At 36.4% G+C, this 26496-nt stretch overlaps 1 protein-coding gene across 2 annotated transcripts in view; it reads left to right on the top strand.

Annotated features, from left to right (window-relative positions):
• The window catches only part of SLC9C1 (solute carrier family 9 member C1), a 171580-nt gene that overhangs the window by 107234 nt on the left and 37850 nt on the right, over positions 1 to 26496 (top strand). For both annotated transcript variants that reach the window (XM_054482329.1, XM_054482328.1), the window contains exons 20-24: positions 12614 to 12739; positions 14216 to 14314; positions 15178 to 15348; positions 25573 to 25704; positions 25836 to 26021. In XM_054482329.1, the coding sequence (XP_054338304.1) occupies positions 12614 to 12739; positions 14216 to 14314; positions 15178 to 15348; positions 25573 to 25704; positions 25836 to 26021 (714 nt within the window). The remainder of the gene's footprint in view (positions 1 to 12613; positions 12740 to 14215; positions 14315 to 15177; positions 15349 to 25572; positions 25705 to 25835; positions 26022 to 26496) is intronic.

The raw sequence follows: 26496 nt of genomic DNA, 5'->3' as shown, positions 1-26496 counted from the left end.
GTTAATTTCTGTCATGTTTATCTCTTAGCACAGTTATAGCTACTCCTCACCCCTCAGCACCATGGCAGGCAGCTATGCATGTGTCCTTGGAGCAACTTACAACTTGCAAGAGCCAGATTGGCAATAAAAGACCCTGTTCTCTAAATATCTTGCATCTGTACTCTGATGACTGATTGATTGCTGTTTCTAATCAGAGAAGGCAAAGAGGTGGAAACCATTGTGATTGCACCTCCTCACATTATTGTAAGCCCTCCCCCTCTGGCTGAAGTGACTTCCAAAGGATTTAAAGGGCCAACACTTTTTTTAACCTCTTTATTTTTGTCTTATTTCTCTTTTGGGAGCCAGACTTTAAAGACTAAGACATTCAAAAACCACCACTTCACAGGCGAAATTAGAAAGTCACAATGCATGCACAGGGGAAGGCACAGGCTCAGAAAAAAGTAAAATAAAACCCTGACAATACCTTAAGCTTAGACCTAAGACTAATCCTCAGCTCAGAGACAGCCTACAACCACCAAAAAACAAAAACAAAACAGCAAATTCTGGGAAAAAAGGGAGAGTCTGAGTTCCAGCATTACCACATTGTTTAATTCAAATTCAGTTTTTTTTTTTTAAATCACAAAGTATACACAGAAACTGGCAAGTATTGCCATTCAAAAGAAAAAAATAAAACAACAGAATTGTCCCTAAAAAAGATGGCAGGTCTACCAGACAAAGACTTTAAAACAGTTGTTTTAAAGATGCTCAAAGAACTCAAGGAAGATGTGAGGAAAGTCAGGTAGAAAATACATGAACAAAATGGAAATATCCATAAAGACACAGAAAATCTGAAAAGAAATTCTGGAGCAGAAAAGTAAAAAGTACAGTTAAGTACAATAACTAAAATCTAAAAATTTCCTAAGGGGATTCAAAGGCAGATTTGAGTATGCAGAAAAAAGAATCAGCAAACTTGAGGATAGGTCACTGGAAATTACATGTCTGAGGAACGGAAAGGTAAAAAGAATTTTAAAAAGTTAACAGAGCCTAAGGGGCCTGTGGGACACCTGAAGCAGACCAATATATATTGTGGGAGTCCAAGAGAGAGAAGGAAAAAAGACGATATTTGAGAAAATAATGGCCAAAAACTTTTCAAATTTAATGAAAGACATGAATGTAAACATCCAAGAATCTCAACAAACTCCAAGTAGGATGAACTCAAAGAGAACCACATCTAGACACATTATAATCAAACTGTTAAAAGACAAAGAGAAGTTTTAAGACAACAAGAGAGAAGCAATCCATCACACACAAGGATCCTCAATAAGATTAATAGCAGATTTCTTACCAGAAAACTTGGAGGTCAGAAGCCAGTGAGCTGATATATTCGAACTAAAAAAAAAAAAGTGTCAGCCAAGAATCTTACATTCAGAAAAATTGTACTTCAAATGTAAAGGAAAAATTAAGACATTTCCAGGTAAACAAAAGTTTAGGGAGTTTGTTACCTCTAGATCTGCCCTAAAATAAATGCAAAAGGAAGTCCTGCTGGTTAAATGGAAGGACACTAGATAGTAACTCAGAACCTTATAAAGAAATAAGACTCAGTAAAGGTAAATACATAGGGAATTATAAAAGCTAGTATTATTGTAATCATGATGTATAACTCCACTTCTTGTTTTCTAAATGATTTACAAGAATAATATTTCTACTAAAAACAGTTATTAGTATAAAGCTAATATTATTTTAACTTTGGATTGCATTAAAAATATTTCATGTTTTTGGACACACAATGTATAAAGATGTAATACTGTGATATCAACAGCTGAAAGGAGATGGGGATAGAACTGTTGTTAAAGGAGCAGAGTTTTTGAATGTTATGGAAGTTAAGTTTGTATAAATTCAAAGTATAGTGTTATAGCTCTGGGAGTTCATCTATAATGCCCATGGTAAACACAAAAAAAAGTAGCTAAAATATATACACAGAAAGAAATAAGAAAATAAATGTTTCACTATTTTAAAAAAATCAACAACACAAAAGAAAATAATTTATGACAACAAAGATACAGATATTTAGAAAGGCTATACAGAAAAAATACAGCAAAATGACAGAAGTAAGTTCCTTCTTATCAGTAATTACTTTAAATGTAAAGGGATTAAACTCTCTAACCAAAAGACAGAGATTGGCAGAACAGATAAAAAAACATGATCCAACTATGTGCTTTTTCTTTGAGAAATTAGATCTCTACATGCACAAGAATAAAGCTGGACCCTTACCTAACATCATATACAAAAAATACCTCAAAATAGACCCATGACCTTTATGTAAGACCTAAAACTATAAAACTCTTAGAAGAAAACATGGTTAAAACTTCAAAATATTGGATTTGACAATGATTACTTGGAAATGATGCTTAAGGCACACGCAACAAAAGAAAATATAGACAAAGTGCACTTCATGAAAATTTGGAAATTTTGTGTTTGCATCAAAAACCACTATTACAGACTAAAACAACCCAAAGAATGAGAGGAAATATTTGCAAACCATGTGTCTTATACAAATTAATACCCATAATATATAGAGAACTCATAAAACTAAACAACCTGATTCAAAATGGGCAAAACATTTGAATAGAAATTTCTCCAAAGAAGACACTCAAGTGGCCAATAGCAACATGAAAATATAATGTGTTTGACATCATTCATCATTATGGAAATGCAAATCAAAACTACAGTGAGATACCACCACACATCCATTAGGATAGCTACCACCAAAAAAAAAAAAAAAAAAATAGAAAATATCATTGTTTTGGTGAGGGTGTCGAGAAATTGGAACCCTTGTACACTGTTGTTGGAAAAGTAAAATGATACAACCTCTGTGGGAAAGAGTATGGCACTTTCTCAAAAAAGTTAAAATTAGAATTACCATATGGTCCAATAATTCCTTTTCTGGGTATATAGTCAAAAGAATTGAAAGTGGAGTCTCAAGGAGTTATTGGTACACCTACATTCATAGCAACATTATTCACAATAACTAAAATGTAGAAGCCAATTAATTTACAGTGACATAGGCAAGATGGCACACTAGAGGTGCCTGGTACTCATTTCCTTCACCCTTCAAAAGAAAGGACCAAGGCAACAAATTAAAAAAATAAGATTTGGCTGGAATGTTGAGGGGAGAAAACTAAAGCACAGGCAGGGAGTAAAGAAGTGCTTGTGGTGATTGGAAAGCCCAAGAAGTCACATGGAGGCACCCTGCTTCTGCAGCCCCATCTCCCCCACGCATATTGGCCTGGAGTCAGAAATAACTTCCCATTTTAGGGAAAAGATAGGCAGAAGATTCCCACCGGCCCCCAATGCCGCCACAAGCACCTACAGTCCTCCCTACAGAAGTATCGCACAGTCTTTCCAAAGCCTGAACACTGTTTGGGGAGCTGCTGGGAATTCATGAAGCTGCATTACTCCAGATTAGGATCATAAGGTGTGCACTCCCCACTCCCTACCCATCTACTGTGAGCCAAGCTGCTACACCATGGCACCATCTTGACTCCAGAGCCATTTGTGGAGTGTACCCTGCTCATGGGACCAGTTGCTACTGCACCCCTCCAGCCCTGGAGCTGTCTCTTCATTCCACCAAGCCCACATGAATGACTGAATGCCACAAACCCAGTTGCGTGAAACTGGGGCCTAGGATCAGCTGTGGCTCTGGTCCCACACAGCAGGAAAACCAACCCCCACTACCCACAATTCCAGCCAGAGAAACAGTCTTGCAGCCCCATTCAGGACAAAACCTCTGTTGAAATGGCCTAACCACTGTGTCTCTCCTGCAACCAGGAGAGGCCCCCAAGCCAGCAAGTAGATAACACACCCCCAAGCTAGCAGAGCAGCTATAAATGTCCCCACCCAAGACCTGGAAAACAGCCCTGTCCCCACCATTAACCTCATGGACATACCCCTGGCCTGCCCAATGACCCCATGCCATCCCCATACCAAAGGAGTCAGACACAACCCCATGGGCTACCCCCAGCAGACATATCCCTAAGCCAGCAAAGCAGCCTTGTGCCTGTATCCTGTGACCAAGAAAGAGCCCCAAGTTACCCTTCTCAACACAGACATGCCTCTGGCCTGCTGAATGCCCTGCAGCAGAACTAAGGGCCTGAGAAACAGCCCCACAAGCCTCTGCTGAAAGATATGCCCCCAATTTAGCCAAGCGGTCTTGTGCCCACATGCGAGACCAGAAAAAAAAGCCCATCCAATCCTAGGCAGACATGCCTCCAAGCCAGCTAAATAGTTGCATGCCCACGCCCCTGGCCAGAGTAACAGACCCATGGCTCCAACCCTAGTGATCCAGACCCCAAGTTAGCTGACATGTCATGTGCATGCATGTGCCCCCAACTTGAGAGGCAGTCTGGCAAGTCTATACCTGGCAAAGCCATGGCACTACCACCACACACTCTCATAGCTTAGGCCACTGAAACACTTGCAAAATTCACGAGTATGGATTCCAGTTGGAACAAACTACATGGAGACTACACTACTGCATCCGCCTAGATCCAAAGCCAATGCATTCTACCCAACCGACACCCCAAGACCTACTCACGCCAATAAGTCTTTCCCTATGAAACCTACTTCATAAAATTCAAAGAAGCAATTGTTCCACCAGATGCATAGAAATTAGTGTAGTGCCACATCAAACATGAAAAAGCAAGGAAATATGATACTTCCAGGGGAACACAATAACTCTCTACTAACAGATATGCAAAATACCAGAAAAAATTTTTAAAATAATCATGTTAAGAAAACAGTAGGATACAAGAGAATGCAGATGGACAGTACACCAAATCAGAAAAACAATTCATGATTCAAGTGAGAAGTTTAACAAAGAACCAAACAGAAATTCTAGAGCTGAGGAATTCAATGAATGAAATAAAAAATACAACTGAGAGCTTCAACAAAGACTAAACCAAGCAGAAAAAATAATTTCTGCACTTGAAGACAAGTCTTCTGAAATAACTCAGGCAGACCAAAAAGAAAGAAAAAAACAAAAACAAAAAAAGAATAGAAACAATAAAAGGTAGACACCACCCAAGTGTCCATTAATAGATGAATGGATGAGCAAAATGTTGTATATACAAACAATGGAATTTTATTTAACTTTAAAAAGATAAATCCTGATATATACTACAATATAGATGAATCTTGATGACTTGTGCTAATTGAAATAAACCAGTCACAAAAATCGAATACTATGTGATTCCATTTATATAACGTATTTAGAGAATCAAAAGATAGAGAAATGATGGAATTGTAGTTGCCAGGGGCTGGGGAAGTTGAAATGGGGAATTATTGTTTAATCGGTGTAGAGTTTCAGTTGTGCAAGATGAAAAGAATTCTGAAGATGGATGGTGGTGATGGTTAAGTAACAGTATGAATGTACTTAATACCAGTGAAAATGAAGGGAGCCTTAGCCATTTAAAATAGTTACAATAATACATTTTTATGTTATGTGTATTTTACCACAGTAAAAAAAAATGGAAAAAAACAGTGAGAGGAATGTTTGCTCTACTAAATATTAAGACATACTATAAATCCATAATAATCAAATAGTGAAGAATTAGAATGGAATAAAAAAATTCAAGGAAATAGACTTGATTCCAATAGCAAACATAAATACACATGGTAGTCTAATATATAATATTAAGTGACATTGCACATTAGGAAGAAATGATAGATTATTCAATAAATAATTCTGAGATATTTGAAATTCATATGAAAAAATATAACATTAGATCCATACCTCACACCATATAGAAAGAAAAACTTCCAGATGCAATGATGAGTTAAAATTGCCAAACTCCTCCAAAAAAGCAAAGAAGAAATACTTCCAAGCCCATTTTATGAGGCTATCATTATTCTGATATCAAAGCCAGATAAGGACAAGAAAATTATAGACCAATATTTCTGATGAACATACCTGCAAATATTCTCAACAAAATATTAACAAACTGAATTCAAAAACACATTGAAAGAATCATTCACCACAATCGGTAAAGTGGGATTTATTTCTGAGACGCAAGGACTGTTTGACATACACAAATCTATAAATGTGATACACCACATTAACAAAATTAAGGATAAAATAATATGATTGTCTCAATTGATATAGAAAAGGCATTTGACAAAATTAAGCATCCTATCATAATAAAAACTCTCAATAGATTAGGCATAGAGAGAATGTATCTCAACACAATAAAGGTCAAATATGATAAACCCATTGCTCACATCATCCTCAATGAGCAAAAGTTGAAAAATCAGAGAGAAGAAAAGAAACGTCCGCTCTCCCCACTTATTTTCAACATAGTACTGGAAGTCCTGACCACGGCAGTTAGGCATGAGAAGAAATAAAAAGCATCCTCATAGGAAAGAAAGAAGTGAGACTGTCTCCATTTTCTGATGACATGATCTCATATAGAGAAAACCATCAAAAACTTGTTAGAATTGATAATTGAATTTAGTAAAGTTGTAGGATACAAAGTCAACTATACAAATGTTATAATGAAATACAGAATATATCTATATTCTTGATGTGAGGAAAGCTTTTCTAAACCACTTAAAAGCCACGTATGTATATATATATATATGTTTTAAAAAAGTAAAAATTACTGCATAAAATTTAAAACTTTATGTATTGAAATATATTAAAATGAGATTAAAAGCAAACATGGAAAATAACATTTGAAACATGTATTACACACAAAGTACTGATAGCAATAATTCCTAAAAAGTTTACAGAAATCAATTTAAAAAGGGCAAAAAATCCTGGAGAAAGTGAAAAAAGGGTATTAAAAAGTATTTCACAGATATATAAACAAAATTTACAATGAATGTTTGAAAAGATATTTGACATCCCTAATAATCAAAGAATAGAAGTATTTTTTTTAGTGAATAGAAACTAGAGAAAGAGAAACTAAAGATACAATTTTTTTGCCAATTAAATCAGCAATGATGGGCAAAAACTGTTATTGTTCAATGTTACTTAGGTTATGAGAAAATAGACTTAAATATGATAGACTAAAATGTAAGTCAGCACAGCCATTCTGGAGGGCAATTTAGAAAATTCAATGGCCCTTCATGCTAAAAACTCTCAATAAACTAGGTATTGATGGAATGTATCTCAAAATAAGAAGAGCTATTTATGACAAACCCACAGCCAGTATCATACTGAAGGGGCAAAAACTGGAAGTATTCCCTTTGAAAACTGGCACAAGAGAGGGATGCCCTCTCTCACCACTCCTATTCAACGTAGTGTTAGAAGTTCTGGCCAGGGCAATCAGGCAAGAGAAAGAAATAAAGGGTATTCCATTAGGAAAAGAGGAAGTCAAATTTTCCCTGTTTGCAGATGACATGATTGTATATCTAGAAAACCCCATTGTCTCAGCCCAAAATCTCCTTAAGCTGACAGGCAACTTCAGCAAAGTCTCAGGATACAAAATCAATGTGCAAAAATCACAAGCATTCTTATACATCAGTAACAGACAAACAGAGAGCCAAATCACGGGAGAACTCCCATTCACAATTGCTACAAAGAGAATAAAATACCTAGGAATCCAACTTACAAGGGATGTGAAGGACCTCTTCAAGGAGAACTACAAACCACTGCTCAATGAAATAAAAGAGGACACAAACAAATGGAAGAACATTCCATGCTCATGGATAGAAAGAATCAATATCGTGAAAATGGCCATCCTGCCCAAGGTAATTAATAGATTCAATACCATCCCCATCAAGCTACCAATGAATTTCTTCACAGAATTGGAAAAAACTACTTTGAAGTTCATATGGAACCAAAAAAGAGCCCACACTGCTAAGACAATCCTAAGCCAAAAGAACAAAGCTGGAGGCATCACGCTACCTGACTTCAAACTATACTACAAGGTTACAGTAACCAAAACAGCATGGTACTGGTACCAAAACAGAGAGATAAACCAATGGAACAGAACAGAGGCCTCAGAAATAACACTACACATCTACAACCATCTGATCTTTGACAAACCTGACAAAAACAAGAAATGGAGAAAGGATTCCGTATTTAATAAATGGTGCTGGGAAAACTGGCTAGCCATATATATAGAAAGCTGAAACTGGATCCCTTCCTTACACCTTATACAAAAATTAATTCAAGATGGATTAAAGACTTAAATGTTAGACCTAAAACCATAAAAACCCTAGAAGAAAACCTAGGCAATACCATTCAGGACATAGGCATGGGCAAGGACTTCATGACTAAAACACCAAAAGCAATGGCAACAAAAGCCAAAATTGACAAATGGGATCTAATCAAACTAAAGAGCTTCTGCACAGCAAAAGAAACTACCATCAGAGTGAACAGGCAACCTACAGAATGGGAGAAAATTTTTGCAATCTACCCATCTGACAAAGGGCTAATATCCAGAATCTACAAAGAACTCAAACAAATTTACAAGAAAAAAACAAACAACACCATCAAAAAGTGGGCAAACGATATGAACAGACACTTCTCAAAAGAAGACATTTATGCAGCCAACAGATACATGAAAAAATGCTCATCATCACTGGTCATCAGAGAAATGAAAATCAAAACCACAATGAGATACCATCTCACACCAGTTGGAATGGCAATCATTAAAAAGTCAGGAAACAACAGGTGCTGGAGAGGATGTGGAGAAATAGCAACAGTTTTACACTGTTGGTGGGAGTGTAAACTAGTTCAACCATTGTTGAAGAGAGTGATGGTTCCTCAAGGATCTAGAACTAGAAATATCATTTGACCCAGCAATCCCATTACTGGGTATACCCAAAGGATTATAAATCATGCTGCTATAAAGACACATGCACAAGTATGTTCATTGCGGCACTATTCACAATAGCAAAGACTTGGAACCAACCCAAACGTCCATCAATTATAGACTGGATTAAGAAAATGTGGCACATATACACCATGGAATACCATGCAGCCAAGAAAAAGGATGAGTTCATGTCCTTTGCAGGGACATGGATGAAGCTGGAAACCATCATTCTCAGCAAACTATTGCAAAGATAGAAAACCAAAGACCGCATGTTCTCACTCATAGGTGGGAATTGAATAATGAGAACACTTGGACACAGGGCGAGGAACATCACACACCAGGGCCTGTCATGGGGTGGGGGGAGGGAGGAGGGATAGCATTAGGAGAAATACCTAAAGTAAATGACGAGTTAATGAGTGCAGCAAACCAACATGGCACATGTATACCTCTGTAACAAACCTGCACGTTGTGCACATGTACCCTAGAACTTTTATTATAATAATAATAAAAAAAGAAAATTAAAACTTTAAAAATGCATACCTTTAAACCAGCAATTACACCTGTAGGAATCTACAGTTATTCAAGAATAAGCAAAGATATGTGTTCAAACATATATTATAAACAGCCTATATGTCCATCAAGTTGGAGATGGTTATATAAATTGTAGTATGGCCATGCAAGTGTGGTATAGCCATGCAAGTGCAACATATATATAAATAAACATATGTAAATAGATATGGAAACATATGTAAACATATAAATAACATTATATGTAAATAAACAAGAATTTAAAATATCTGTATATACTGATATAAAAAATTCACCAAGATACACTATTAGTAGGAAAAAAGTAACCTGTAAAATTATAAGATTTTATATATATAAGATGGTCATTTTAGATTTTTAAAAATTTCTGTAGATACGTCTATCTATGTAATATATTAAAAATAATCTAGACAAATATATGCAAAACTTTTCATATTGCCCCATGTGGAAGAAGAAATGAGAAGGAAAGAAGGAAAATGAAGGAAGCCTTAGCTATTTATTTTATTTATATTTTCATCATGCTTGAAACTTTTACTTGGAAGTGTTCTTATATATCACTTATATAATTAGTAAACTAATTTTTAAAAAAATTTTGACTGGTTTCTCAAGACCCCCAGTTGCCACAATTTTTTTTGGAAGTAACCAAAATAGAATCCTGAAGACAAAGTCTCGCTTGATCTTCTATTGGTTACATCATTAACACACAAATCCTGTGTGCCTTCTACAAATTGAAACAAACTCACCACATTCAATGAAGGTTATTTTTAGTTTAATGCTTATTATACAGTTTAATGGTCCAGTATGTAATTTCATTTGACCATGGTGAGAAGACCTGTGAAAAGCATTATCTCCACTGAAGAAGAAACATAAACACTAGATGAAAACCTACAAAAGCTCATGGTAAAATAACAGAAGGGAGAATAGTGAAAGATTAAAATAAATCTTTACTCACCTGATTCTCACAGCAACCTATCATGTGGATACTATTGTTGTCCCTATTGTATGAGAGAAAAAACTGAAGCACAGAGAGATTAAATAACTTGCACCAAGGTCAGATAGCTAGTAAGTCTGGAGACGTTAATTTAATCCAGGCATTCTGATCCCAGAACTCAGGCTCTTAAACATAACACTATAAAAAGCCCAAAATAGAAAGAGATGTGTGTAAAAAGCCTTTTGAACTTAGAAAGCAGGGTCAATATACCTGATTATAAAGAAAGTTTATCTTGCAGAAAATGGAAATAATGAACAGAAGCAATGCCATTTAGAATGCCTTATATAACAATGCTAGGTTAAAGTTAGCATTTTTTCTGTATGACTAATCAATTGATCCAGCATAATTTATGAAAAAGACCATCCTACTCCATTGCACTGTGCTGGAGCCTTTGTCACTATTTAAGCGACTGTGTAGGTGTGGATAAGTTTCTGGACTCTTTTTCTGTTCCGTTGCTTTATTTAACTATCATTGAACCAAATCATACTGTCTTGATTACTGAAACTTGTTAAGTTTCCATACATGATTGTGTGTGTCTTCCAGCTTTGTTATTTGCTTCAAGACTATTTTGACTAGTTTTAACATTTTGTATTTTCAAATAAATTTTAAAGGCAGCTTGGAAATTTCTACTAAGTTGGCCTACTGAAATTTCCATTGAGATTCCATTAATCTTGTATATCAATCTAGGGAGAATTGATAACTTTGTGATATTGACTTGATCTACCCACATGATATATCTTCACTTAATTAGATTTTAATTGTTTTTTTTTTCTGTGTAGAGTTCTTATACTATTAAATTCATAAATCTGAACCTTTATCTTATACCATACACAAAAAATCAATTCCAGATAAATTATAGACATAACTGTTAAAGGTAAAACAATAAACTTCTAGAAGGTGACATAAGAGAATTTTCATGATATTGGCATAGGCAAAGATTTCTTAAATAGGATACCAAATTGGATTTTAATAACGTTAAAATTAAGAATTTTTCTTCATTAAAAAATTAAGAGGACTAAAAGTCCACAAAAAGGTAGAGGATAATTGCAAGACAAATATTTCCAATGAAGAACTCATATCCAGAATATACAAATCAATAAGAACAAGACAGAAAGTTCATTTTTTAATGGGCAAAAGATTTGAAAGTGCACTGTGCAGCAGAAGATATTTAAATGGCTAATACACATAAGAAAAGGTGCTAAATATCATTGTCGTAAGCTTGATGCAAATTAAAACCCAAATGAAATACCAATACACAACCACCAGCATACCATTTTTTTTAAACTGACAATACCAAGTGTAGACAACAGTGTGGAACAACTGGAACATTAAAGTAGAAGTGTAAATTGATGTAAGTGCTTTGAAAAAATATTTGGCTGTACCTATTAAAATTGAACATACACATACTTTATGATCCAGCAATCGGTAGATAACCATATACTCAACAGAAATATGTACACCTGTATACTATATTTGTAGCAGCATTACTCATAAAAACCCCAACTGAAGCAATCTAAATGTCAATCAACAGTAGATAAATAAAGCTGTGGTATCCATACAACTGAATACTATACAACGATGAAAATAAAATGAATAAATTTTTGCTTTCTGCAACACCATAGATGAATCTCAGAAACAAAATGTTGAGCAAATGAAATCAGACACAAGTACATTCTTTCATTTCATGCCAATAAAGCTGAAAGCCAGAGAAAGCTAAACAATGATGATAGCAGTATAGTGGTTATCTTTGGATAGAAGTAATGATTAGATGAGAATATAAAGGAGGATTCTAGGGTGAAGCAAATGTTTTATTAATCTAGGTGTTGGTTACACAGATGTTTTTACTTTGTAATATTCTTTGAGTGAACATTTATGACTTGTACACTTTTTTTCACATCTGCTATACTTCAGTAAAATGGTTTACTTTAAGAAGCTTATCTATGACTTCAGAATAATGATCATAGGGAAAACTACCTAACAGGTACTATACTTATTACCTGGGTAACAAAATAATCTGTAAACCAAACCCCTGTGACATGCAACTTACCCATGTAACAAATCTGCACATGTATCACCTGAACCTAAAATAAAAGTTGGGAAGAAATAAAAATAATGATGATACAAAAGGAATCATGACATAAGGAGAGGTTGAAAATGTTCATGGAAGAAGAAAAATGTCAAATGATCATGAATAGGAAATAGTACAGAGACCTGTCTGCCTTAAACATTCTGGGAACAGCAGTTTGGTTCATCCCTTTTCTTAAATTTTATGTTTTAGTTAATCATGGCCAAAAAGAAAGAGGTGCTTGATTCTCAATTTATTATCAGGCCTCTTACTGTTGAAGAAGTCCTGTATCATATTCCGTGGCTAGATAAAAACAAAGACCATATAAACTTCATTCAGGTAACACTTTTATTTCCTATTAATAATATTTTTAATGTACTAACAAATAATCTTTTTAAAAATTAGAATTTAACCATGATACTCTCTAGTTTAATATTCTCTAAATGTTCCTTATTGCTGATAGGATAAAATCAAAATCCTTTTGAATAATATGAAAAATCTTTCTACAATCTGTTTCCTGCCTACTTCACCTTTATCTTCTGTTTTCCATTGTCACATATCCTCTATACTCTATTTATACTGAACCACTCATGGTGTCCCATGCACATTACATGTTTTTCTAATTCCATTCATCTGTGGGTGCTATTTACTTTTCTTGAAGTGCCCTTGTTTTTCACTTTTTTTTTTTCAAACTTTTCCTGCTTATTTCTTTTCTGGAAACATCCCCACCAGAGTACTCAGAGAAGTAGGCTTTGGGGCCAAATGCCCCAGTAGAAGACCATCCTGTGAACTATATTGTTTTCAGAGGACCAATATTGCTGCCATTGTATCCAATATGTACCTTTATTATAGCATTAAGTATATTACATTACAATTATCTTTAGGTCTCTCTCCTACTATATTTTTTATCTCATCTATCTTTTGAATACCCAGCCCCTAGTACTTTGCATAATGCATAGTGGATGCTCAGTTAAGTGCTTGTGGAATGAGCAAATAAATGGATCTAACTTGTTCTAATATTCTTTTTTATATGTCTATTTGATGTCGAAAGACCAATTATATTTTTCTACCTGATTAAACACTTTGAATAAATGAATATTTTATTTACCTGATCAGCTGTTTAGAGCAGGAGTATGTATGACATATGCATGCCATTAGCCTACATCTGTTCCCATTACTTTTCATCCAGATGAAAGATTTTTATCTCCTAATTACATTCTCATTCCTAGAGTACTTCTTTTCTAATACGTGTATAAATACCCTATCTAAAATTGCATATATTCATAAAGATCCACCTTCCTCTTTACTATTCATAATTTCTATTTTCTGTTACAAACTTATTACTAATATATTTCAGATATTATCAAATGATAGTAATTTTTTTAATGTAAAAATTTTTTTTAAAAATGCAAATTTTAGGCCGGGTATGGTGGCTCACGCCTGTAATCCAAGCACTTTGGAAGGCCAAGGTGAGCAGAAAACCTGAGGTTAGGAGTCTGAGACCAGCCTGGCCAATGTGGTGAAACCCCGTATCTACTAAAAATTCAAAAATTAGCTGGGCATGGTGGTGGGCACCTGTAATCCCAGCTACTCAGGAGGCTGAGGTAGGAGAATTGGTTCAAGCAATTCTCCTTGGCTTGAACCCAGGAGGGGGAGGGTGCAGTGAGCCGAGATCGCACCAATGCACTCCAGTATGGGTGACAGAGCGAGACTCTGTCTCAAAAAATAATAATAATAATAAAAATGCAAATTTTAACATTCCCAACCACTCCTAAAATGTTGTTTATAGTTTATGTATTTGGTGGTATCTTTTAGGAAAAAGCCAAAGTTGTAACATTTGATTGTGGAAATGATATATTTGAAGAAGGTGATGAGCCCAAAGGAATCTATATCATTATTTCAGGCATGGTAAAGGTAAGGCAGAGGTTTTTGTTTTGTTTTGTTTTGTTTGTTTTGAGACAGAGTTTCTCTCTTGTTGCCCAAGCTGGAGTGCAATGGCATGATCTTGGCTCACTGCAGCCTCCACCTCCCAGATTCAAGTGATTCTCCTGCCTCAGCCTCCCAAGTAGCTGGAATTACAGGCACGCACCACCACACCCTGGTAATTTTTTGTATTTTTAGCGGAAACGGGGTTTCACCATGTTAGCCAGGCTGGTCTCAAACTCCTGACCTCAGGTGATCCTCCCGCCTCAGCCTCCCAAAGTGCTGGGATTACAGGCGTGAGCCACTGCGCTCGACCAGGCAGAGTTATTTATAAATGTACTTGTGATCATAAGTTTTTAAAGAAAACCTTATGAAATTGATAATTAGTAGCTTTCCATGTTAAGAACTGCATAGTTTCTTTTTTAGGACAGTGACTACCATCTAATGATAAATTTTCATGTTCAGACACAATGGATAACACTATCCATCATTTTAAAGCCATACTTTCTCACAGATAACAGGAAATTTTCAAAAGAATTATCTTTTACGGTGGAAAATTATAATATAAATTGTTATTCATCTTATGCTGATCTGAGTTAGAGATTTAGCCATTCTAAAAATGGTATAGATTAACTGAGTAGGAGGAATCAGAAAGATCAGAGTATTTAAGAATGCTTTGTGTCTAAATCATTGCTAATTTAATAATTTTATTTAAAAAGAAATAAAATATTTATTCTTAAGACAATATGTAAATATTAGAATTGTTCAAATCAAAGTGGAAAAAGTCATAAATTAGTTTTGGTAATACAAGTTAACTGGCATATGTATTTTTCTCTTTCTTTCTTCCTGAACAGCTTGAAAAATCAAAGCCAGGTTTAGGGATTGATCAAATGGTGGAGTCAAAGGAGAAAGAGTTTCCGATAATTGACACAGACTATATGCTCAGTGGAGAAATAATAGGAGAGATAAACTGCTTAACTAATGAACCTATGAAATATTCTGCCACCTGCAAAACTGTAGTGGAGGTCAGAAAAACTTCACCTGTGACTTTGGTTGTATTTTGTTAAATAATATCAGATTTAAGGTTATTTTAGTATTTAGTATAAGTTTACAGTCTAGTTGACAATTTACTTTTAAAAACTAGGAATAATAAAGGAACAAAACTTGCCAAATTACACTCATCTAGTATAAAGCCCTGGCAAAATAGCTTATGAATGTTAATCAACCATAAAGAAAGAAAGATGTATCCAGAAAAACTGGCTATATAAGCTCTTTCATGGGGAAATTGGCTAGCATATGTTAATTGTCAATACCATAATTCGAAAGATGAGAAAGGGGATAAAGACAGGGCTAGAATTTATTAATATAAAAGTTGGGCAAAGTGCATGGAAGTTTCCCTACACATGACTGAGAACAAAATCCTCACAGTACCAAGGGCTCCCACTGGCTTAATTTGAACTCAAAAAGAATAATGACTGCAAGTAATTAAACTCCATAAATATGTGAAAACCCATACATTCCATACATTGATAATGATGCTAATTTTTAAAATTTCTACTGAGGTTGCTAGGATATCATTTTATTACTTTGAAAATGGATTTTTTTAAGAGAAAGAAGTAAACATGTATCTTGCCTTTCTTCTATGAACTCTTTCAAAGTAGTTTTTTAATTGAGGAAAAATTCTATATAGAATTTCAGCTAATAAACGCAGAATGAGAGAATCAGAAAATCTCCATTGTGCCATCGCTAATAAAATAATAGATCTAGGAAACAACCTTCAGTTGGTGCTAAAACTACTAAGTGAATGTTAATAGAAAACATTATAATGAAGGAAATACTACCTAAGGACACTGGTCAATATTAGTGTCACTAAATGGGACAACCAGGCATTATGTACCTCATGATGTGATGTAACACAAGTGCTAGCACCACCCATGAAGTCTCACACAAGAAAAAATCTGAAGTTCTTCAAGTCTATAGATTGAATCAGTTTACAGAAAATACAGGAAGGAGAGAAACAAGTTAATTGACAGCAAGAGGGAATAATCAGCTAAATTGAGAATGTGAAAGAGTCTATAGACAAATAACCCGATTTCTTTAACAAATCAATGGCATAAAAAGTGAATGGAGTAGCAGACATGGTGGCTCATACCTGTAATCCCAAAACTTTGGGAGGCTGGGGCAGGAGGATTGCTTGAGGTCAGGAGTTTGAGACTGGCCTGCAACATATCTGCAAAAAATAAAAAAAAAAATTAGCCAGGCATGGTGACACATGCCTATAGTTCCAGCTACTTTGGAGGCTGAGGAGGAGGATTGCTTGAGCCCAGGAACCCAAGGTTACAGTTAGTCATGATTGCACCACTGCACTCCAGACTGGTAACGGAGCCAGACTCTGTCTCTGTTTACAAAAAAAAAAATATGTAGTGGTAGAGGGGAAGAAGGCAAAGAAAAATTATTAAAAATGGACTTAAGAGATATAATAACCAAATAAATACAATTGCTCTAATTTGAACAAACCAATTATAAAGAGACCTATTTGAGATAATTTAGGACATTTTAATGTCAACAGAATACTAAATGATATTTTTATTTTTGGCATATAATCACATATGTTATATATTTAAAATATCTCTATCATTAAAATATTTTAAAATAAAATTATGTATTTATGATACCTGGAATTTGCATAAAACACTCTAGCCTTCTGCTTTGGGCTATAATGAAGTTGCTGGTAACAGAGCAGCACATTTGCTATAAAAAAAAAAAACCCTAAAACTTAATAAAATATATGAGGCAAATGTGATTTTTTTCTATTTAAATTTTTTTTTTTTTACTTTTTGAAAAAAAATTTTTTAATCCTTTTATTTTAGGTGCAGGGGTACATGTGCAGGTTTGTTATATAGGTAAATTTATCTTACCCAAAACTAAGAGATGAGAAACTCACAAGGTAAGCCCTACATTCACCCCGATCCTCTGCTTAGGACCATTTCCTGACCATGATGCAATAAGAATCCAAGCAGAAGATGGCGATCCTGCTAAGCTGAGAAATGAGACATCAGAAGTTGTGGAAGCTAACTTGGCTAGAATCTGCAGAGCAGGAAGTAAGACAAAGTCTTAAACAGAGAAAGACCCAAGTAGTCTGTGTGGTGGTTCTCTACAAGTCCTTGGTTGAGAGACAGGCTGCAAATGCCCAGGATGAGACACAACTAGATTTACCAGATTGTTAAGAAAGGAAGAGAGATACCAGGAGTCAGGCAAGGTGCGGTGGGTCACGCCTGTAATCCCAGCACTTTGGTAGGCTGAGGCTGGTGGATCACCTGAGGTCAGGAGTTCGAGACCAGCCTGGCCAACATGGTGAAACCCCGGCTCCAATAAAAATACAAAAATTAGCTGGGCACAGTGGTGCACACCTGTAATCCCAAATATTCAGAAGGCTGAGGCAGGAGAATCAATTGAACCCAGGAAGCAGAGGTTGCAGTGAGCTGAGATCGCACCACTGCACTCCAGCCTGGGTGACAGAGCAAGACTCTGTCACCAAAAAAAAAAAAAAAAAAAGTGAGAGACAGAGAGACAGCAGGAGTCAAGAAGTCAAGAAGTCAAGATACCTAACAGAAAGGAAAGATCTGTTAAAATCTCAGGCCCACAGCTGAGAGACCAGAAATAATAGGCCTTAGGATTAAGAATCATGACCTAGAAGAAGGCTTGCTCTTATTCTAAGACCTAACAAAGCCTTGAAGCAAGCCCTGACAGCATCCATGGTGGAGACAGAGTTTGGAGACAAGTTACACTGTCTTAGATACCTGAAGTTTTCTACTGATTCACTCAAGCAAATTGTAAAACCCAGCCTATACAAGCTCAGTGTGATCAGATAGTAAATGAACTGCCCACTATAACAAAAATCAACAATTTTCAGAGGAAGATAAAATAATCTAGAATCTCTGTAGTGTTATCATGAGCAACCATGAATTACAAAACAAGCAAAGAAGCATGAAATTGTGATCTATAGTATAAAAGTTGAGGACTAAAGCATTCGGTAAAAACCATCATGGAGATTGTCCGGACTTTAGATTGGTCAAAGACTTTAAACCAGTTGTTAAAAATTGATTCTGGAGAGAAGTGGCCAACATGGCTGAATAGAAGCAGCTGGTGTGCGCCGCTCTCACAGAGAAGGATGGAAGGGGCAAGTAAACATAGCACTTTCAACTGAAACATCCAGGTACACACATTGGGACTAATCAAGGAAACAACTCAATTCACGGAGAACGGAGAAAAGTAAGGCAGGATGACCACCCACCTGGGAGCAACACAGAGTCAGGGGAACCTCCCCTGCCCAGGGAAGCAGTGAGTGAATGAGCAGCCCCAGGAACCCATGCTTCTCCCACGGATCTTTGCAACCCTCCAGTCAGGAGGACTCACTCCACTAGGGCCTGCAGTCTGACATGCATAGCTATGTGGAGTCTTGGCAGAGCAGCCATTCAGGCACATGTGGAGCCCTAGGAGCCTTAGATACCCAGGCCTCCCAGCAAAAGCAGCTGCAACCCTCAGCAGGAGGTTAGATCCCCATACCTACTCATAAGAAAGGGACTGAATCCAGGGGACTGACTAATGATAGTCTGCAGGCCCATGGTACATCACATGATAAGACCCACTGGCTTGGAAATCCAGCCAGCCATGGGTAGCAGCATTGCATCTCTCTGAGAAAGAGCTCCCAGCAGGTCGGGCGGGCCACCACCTTTGCTGTTTCACAGCCTCAGCCACTGTTGCCTTAGGGCTCCAGCAAATCGGTGGCAATGATGGACTAGAGCAGTCCCTCAGCACTGCCCAGCAGTACTATGGAGAAGTAGTCAGACTTCTTATTCATGCAGATCCCGAATCCCATTTCTCCTCACTAGGCAGAATCTCCCAACTGGGGTCCTCCAATCACCCCTGCTGGTGTTGGCCGACTGAGTTTCAAACCTCCTTGTTACAGAGTTCCCAGAGGGAGGGTGGACCACCATCTTTGCTGTTTGGTCAGCTTAGCTATTCTTGCCTTCGGGCTTTGAAGAGTCCAAGGCAACTGGAGGCTGGAGTGGACCTCCAGCTAGCACAGCTGCTCTATGAAAACATGGCCAGACTGTTATTTTTAAGTGGGTCTCTGATCCCATTCCTTTTCACTGGGTGGGACCTCCTGACTGGGGTCTCCAGCTACCTCCTACAGGTGTGTTCAGGCTGGCAATACGTTCATACCTCCCTGGGGCAGAGCTCTCAGAGGGAGAGGCAGGCCACCATCTCTGCTGTTTCGCACCCTCCACTCATTGTTACCTTCACGCACTAGAAAGCCCGAGGTGACTAGGGACTGGAGTGGACACCCAGCATACCGCAGCAGCCCTATGGAAAAGTGGCCAGACTGTTACATGGAGCTAGTTCCCACATCTCCTCACTGGGCAAGTCCTCCAGGCCTGGGCCTCCAGCCACCCTTTGTCAGGGCTATTGAGCCAGTAGCAGTTCTGCAACTCCCTGGACAGGACTCCCCATGGGAGGAGGTGTTGCCATCCTTGCTGTCTTGCAGCCCTTGCCCTTGCTGTCTCCAGGATCCAGAGAGTCTGTAGGGACCAGAGGCTAGTCCAGACCCCCAGCAAAGAGCAACCAGCTCACAGAAAAGTGGCCAGACTGTTCTCCACGCAGATCCGGATCCTCCCTTTTCCTCACTGGGCAGGGCTGCCTGGCCTGGGACTCCAGCACAATGACCCAACCCTTGCCTGATCACCACAGTCAAAGACAGCCCAGTATTTCTTCAAGGAGGAAATCACAGAGTCAATTCACAACCCCTCTGCTATTACAGTTGCAGTGGCTTAGCCCTTACAGCCCTGACACTGGAAAGGAACAAAGAGCCTAGTCATTATGCTGGCACCTCCAGCACATGGCAGCCACCATATGGAGGTGAACCACCACCCCAACTCTTCACCAGGCAGGGCCCCTGGCTCATGAAAGTAGAACAGTTGCTCCATCCACAACTGAGCATACTCACTGGTAGTGGCCCAGAGTTTGTCCAGGGAGAGGCTCCTAGAGACATACAACTGCATCCCCGCTCCCACCACTGCCACAGTAACAGTTGTATCCCTGCTGCCCTTAGTCTGGGGAAGAAACAAAGAGCCTGAGGACTACACCCAAGCTTACCACATGCCACAGCTACCAGACAGAAGAAAGACCAATCTTTCCTCCCTGTGAGCTTTTGGCCCCCGATCCCCACCAAGAAAAATCCTAAGGTCATGACAACAGTACACACAACCCACCCCTCCAGCTGACCAGTAACAGCAGCTCCACATTTCATGGAGGTGGAGCCCCCAGGGGCAACAACTTACAGAATGGAAGACAATGCTTGCAAACTATGCATCTGACAAAGGTTTATAAGCCAGAATCTCTAAGAAACTTAAGCAAATTAAGCAAAACACAAACAACCCCATTAAAAAGTGGGCAAACCATATGAACAGACACTTTTCTAAAGAAGACATAAACACGGCCATCAAGCATATGAAAAAATTCCGACAATCACTAACCATTTACATTTGAAATACAAATCAAAACACAATGAGATACCATCTCACACCAGTCAGAATGACTATCATTAAAAAGTCAAAAAATAACAGATGCTGGCAAGGCTGTGGAGAAAAGGGAATGCTTATATCCTACTGATGGGAATGTAAATTAGTTCAGCCATTGTGGAAAGAATGTTGGCAATTTCTAAGAGAACTTAAAACAGAATTACCATTCAACCCAGCAATTTTATTATTGGGTATATACAGAAAGGAATATAAATCATTCTACTATAAAGACACATGTATGTGTATGTTCTTTGCAGCACTATTCACAACAGCAAAGACATGGATGTAATCAACCTAAATGCCCATCAACAGTAGACTGTATAAAGAAAATGTAGTACATACACACCACGGAATACCATGCAGCCATAGAAAAGAATGAGATCATGTCCTTTGCAGCAACATAAATGGAGGTGGACACTATTATCCTTAGCAAACTAACGCAGGAACAGAAAAGCAAATACTGCATGTTCTCACTTATAAATGGGAACTAAACATCAAGTACATATGGACACAAAAAAGGGAGCAAGATATACCAGAGCCTACTTGAGAGTGGAGTGTAGGGAGGAAGGTAAGGATCAAAAAACTACGTATCATGTACTATTATGCTTATTACCTGGGTGATAAAATTATCTGTACACCAGATCCCTGCAAAATGTAATTTACATATGTAACAAACCTGCACCTGTATCCCTAAACCTAAATGAAAAAATTTTAAAAAGCACACACGTCAAAATTTACTTAAGGACTATAACTTTTTAATAGTCCTATACATATTGAGATTTTTGGAATTTGTATCCTTCCCACAAAAACAACTCCATGCCAGATGGTTTTACTGAGGAGTTTTATCAAATATTTCAGGAAGAAATAATATGAATCTTACACAGACTTTGTCAGGAAACAAAGGAGGAAAAAAAGCTTTCCAGTGCATTTTATGGGGCCAATGTAAACAAATACTAAACCTTGAAAAAACATTTCAGCAAAAGAAAATTACGGACCAATAATCCCACATTAATGCGGACACAAAAAAATCATTAATAAGATACTAGCAAGTTGAATCCAGGAATACATTAAAAGGATTAGACATCAAAACTAAATAAATGAGCTTTATTTTAGGAATATAAGATTGATTCAACATTTGAAAATCAACCATTGTGATTCAACACATTATAAGAAAAAAACAGAAAATTTATATAAGATATTCAAGTAGATATAGAGCAAAGAGAATTTTACAAAATGTAACATTCTTTTAAAAAATCTCCAAAAACTCAGAATAGAATGTAACTTCCTGAACTCAATAAGGGGCATTTATTATAAATTTACAGCTAACATCACACCTAGTGATGAAAAACTAAGATGATAAGACTGAGAGCAAGACAAGAATGTCCACTCTCACCACTTCCATTCAGTATTATATTGGAGTTGTTAACTAGTACAATAGGGCTAGAAAAAGAAATAAACTGACATAAAAATTACAAAGAAAACACTAAAATTGTCTCTGCAAGATGGCATGATATCTACATTTTTAAGATTCTACCAAAAATAATTAGAATTTATAATGAATTTAGTAAGGTGGTAAAATACAAGTCCAAATTCCAAAAATTAATTGTGTTTTCATATACTAGTAACAAACAACTGGAAATAAAATTTTTAATTCTTTTTACAAAAATAATCAAAATATAAAAGGGATAGACATAAAGTTAATGAAATACATGGAATAACTCTACAATGAAAACCATAGAATATTTCCTAGATAACTGAAAAAAGATTAAATAAATGGAGAAGTACACCGTATTTGTGGATTAGAGCCCATAATATTATTAAGATATCCATTCTTCATAAATTGATCTATAGATTTAATACAACCTCAATCAAAATCTCCACACTCTTTTTTTAGAATATATATGAAAATGCAGAGGACCTATAATAGACAAAACAAATATAAAAAAGTTAGATGATTTACACTACCTGATTTAAAGGCATACATCCCGTGTAATTAAGGCCACATGATGTTGGCTTTAGGTTAAGACGTAGAGATCAATACAACAGAAAAGAGAATCCACAAATAAATCCACACATACATAGTCAATAGATTTTTGACAAAGGATCAAGTTATCTCAATGGAAAAATTACAATATTTTCAACAAATAATCCTGAAAACACTGAATATCCATGCAGAAGCAATGAACCTTGATCCCCATGTACTAGGCCCAAAATGTAATGTGGCATGATCATATACTTTAACATGAAAGATAGAACTATATAAATTATAGAAAAAAACATAGGAGAACTTAAGGTAGGCAAAGATTTCTTAGCCAGGATTTTTTTTTAAGTACTAACCATAAAACGAAATACTGATAAATTGGATGTCACCAAAATTAAAAATCTTCTGCTCTCCAAAAGACATCACAAAAAATATGAGCAGCAGGCTCAGGGAAAAAATATGAGTCATGGGCTTAGGGATTTTTCAAAAGTTCCCCAAGAAAAGGATTTGATAATACAATCTATAAGTAACTCTTACAATTCAAAAATAAGAAGACAAACTACTGAATTAAAAACTGGGCAAAGAATGTGAACAGACACTTTACAAAGAATATACAAATGGCCAATAAACACATGAAGATGTTCACCATCATTAGCTGCCAGAAACATGCAAATTAAACCCACGGTGGTATGTCAATACACACCTACTACATTGCCTAAAAATAAAAACAGTGAATAACAGGTATTGGCAAGGATGTGGAGCAACTAAAATTTTCTTTTCTTTTTTTTTTTTTCTGACGGAGTCTTACTCTGTTGCCCAGGCTGGAGTGCAATGGCTCCTAATCTCAGCTCACTGCAACCTCTGCCTCCCGGGTTCAAGTGATTCTCCTGCCTCAGCCTCCCGAGTAGCTAGGATTACAGTCACGTGCCACCACGCCCAGCTAATTTTTGTATTTTTAGTAGAGACGGCATTTTGCCATGTTGGCCAGGCTGGTCTCGAACTCCTGACCTCAGGTGCTCAGCCCGCCTCAGCCTCCCAAAGTGCTGAGATTACAGGCATGAGCCACCGCGCTCAGCTGAAATTTTCATACATGGCTGATGAGAGTGTAAAATGTTGAAACAACGTCTGAAACAGAGATTTTAATTTGAACCGCAGTTTTGGTCTGAAACAATTTGTCAGTTGCTTACAAAAGTTAAATATACATGTCCTATACTACACAAAAAAAAGATACTGACCCAAGAGAAATAAAATCCAATGTACACAAAACTTGTTTTTGACTATTCGTAGAAGTTTTATTCTTAGTAACCAATGGTCTGTTCACTTTTAGCATAAGCATTTTATTTTTGCCTAAAAAGTTTGCTCCCCTCAAATAACATATTTATAGAGGCATATGTTTATTTAAAAAGGTCAAATAATTTTTAGTAATTTGTTTTCTATCTTTTATCTCATAAAAAATAAAATACGTATAAATCATATATGTGATAATGGGTTTGTATCTAAAATATGTAAGGAACTCAAAAGCTCAACAGCAAGAAAATAAATAATACAATTAAAAATAAGCAAAGGATCTGAATAAACATTTCCCAAAAGAAGACATACAAATGGCCAACAGGTATATAAAAAATGTTCAAAATCATTTATCATCAGAAAAATGCACATGAAAACTACGATGAGATACCACCTTACACTAGTCAGAAAGGCTATTTGAGCTCCTCGTAAATTCTGGACATTGGTCCATTGTCAGACGCATAGTTTGCAAATATATTCTCCCATTCTGCAGGGTTTTTGTTTCTCCCAGTGAATAGGTTACCTGTTCACTTGATTATTTATTTATTTTTGTGGTACAGAAGCTATTTAGTTCAATTATGTTCCATTTGTCTATTTTTGTTCTTGTTGCCTGTGCTTTTGAGGTTTTAGTCATGAATACTTTGCCTACACAAATGTCCAGAAGACTTTTCTCTAGGTTTTCTTCCAGCATGTTTATAGTTTGGGATCTAACATTTAACTCTTTAACCCGTGTTGAGTTGATTTTTTTTAATGTGGGGAGAGATAAAGGGTCCAGTATTATTGTTTTGCATAAAGCAATCAAATTTTCCCAATACCATTTATGGAAAGAAATTTTAGATGACATAAACAAATGAAAAACATCCTATGCTCATGGATCAGAAGAATTAGTACTGTTGAAATGACCACACTGCCCAAAGCAATCTATAGATTGAATGCAATATCTATCAAAATGCCATGATTTTTCACAGAATTGGAAAAAAACTATCCTAAAATTCATATGGAGCCAAAAAAGAGCTCAAATATCCAAAGCAATCCTAAGCAAAAAGAACAAAGCTGGGGGAATCACATCACCTAACTTCAAATTATACTATAAAGATATAGTAATCAAAACAGCATGATACTGGTATACAAATATACACATACATCAATGGAACAGAATTAAAAAACCCAGAAATAAAGCCACATTTTACAGCCAACTGATTTTGACAAAGTCAACAAGAACATAGGGAAAGGACACACCAATTTTCATTGATAGACACATTTTATTAAGTTTCCATGCTATTATGTGAATCTTACCTAATTAAATTATTAGCTTTAATAGTGTACATAAACAAAAAAACTTTATTCCTTAAACCATAGTTCACAAAATAAAATACCAAATTTACATCCTTCTTTTCCAGACATGTTTTATTCCCAAAACTCACTTGCATGATGCTTTTGAGCAATGCTCTCCTCTCATTGAACATAAAATGTGGCTAAAAATTGGACTCGCTATTACAGCCAGAAAAATCAGAGAACACTTATCTTATGAGGTAGGAAGTGCTTGTATAAACTTGTCTTTCTTTCTTTGAATAGAATGGCATTAAAACATAATTGACTATTTATGAATATATATTAAACTTCATAAACTAATAATAGACTGAAATTGTGTTTTCTAAAACAGGATTGGAACTACAAGATGCAACTAAAGCTCTCTAATATTTATGTAGTAGATATACCAATGAGCACCAAAACTGATATTTATGATGAAAATCTAATCTATGTTATCCTCATACATGGAGCTGTAGAAGATTGTCTGTTACGAAAAACTTACAGAGCACCTTTCTTAATTCCTATAACATGCCATCAGGTAAAGAAATATTGATTCCTGTCTTCAGATCAATATGCCATATGTCCAACAATGTATTAACATCAGAAAAACTGTCACTATAATCTTAAGCTTTTCACCTTCCAATCTTCTCCCTTTTCCCACCACTCCATAAACACTCACTCATACCCACAACCACACCCACATACACCCACACACACCAAGTTCATTGACTGCTTTGGCACTTGCTAGCCCAAGCACAAGCTATTCCCATCCAATGCCTATGAAGGCCAAGCTGGACATTTTGGTTACAGTTAGATTTTGGTACAGTTATTCATTGCAAAAGAGGGTGCATTTATTTTACTCACACGTTGCAGAAAAACTGTATCAACAATGCTCTAGAAAGGTTCTGCCAGACTGATGCTGAATTGAGTATTAATAGTATTTCCACAGCTGCTTTGAAAGTGAATGTCTTCTCATATTTAAATTGTTAATTGAGTTCCCCTGCCAATCAAAA

Source organism: Pongo pygmaeus, chromosome 2 (genome assembly GCF_028885625.2).
Source record: "Pongo pygmaeus isolate AG05252 chromosome 2, NHGRI_mPonPyg2-v2.0_pri, whole genome shotgun sequence".
NCBI classification, from domain to species: Eukaryota; Metazoa; Chordata; class Mammalia; order Primates; family Hominidae; genus Pongo; species Pongo pygmaeus.
Note: the sequence above shows the minus strand (reverse complement) of the source record. Positions and strands in the feature narration are given on the sequence as shown.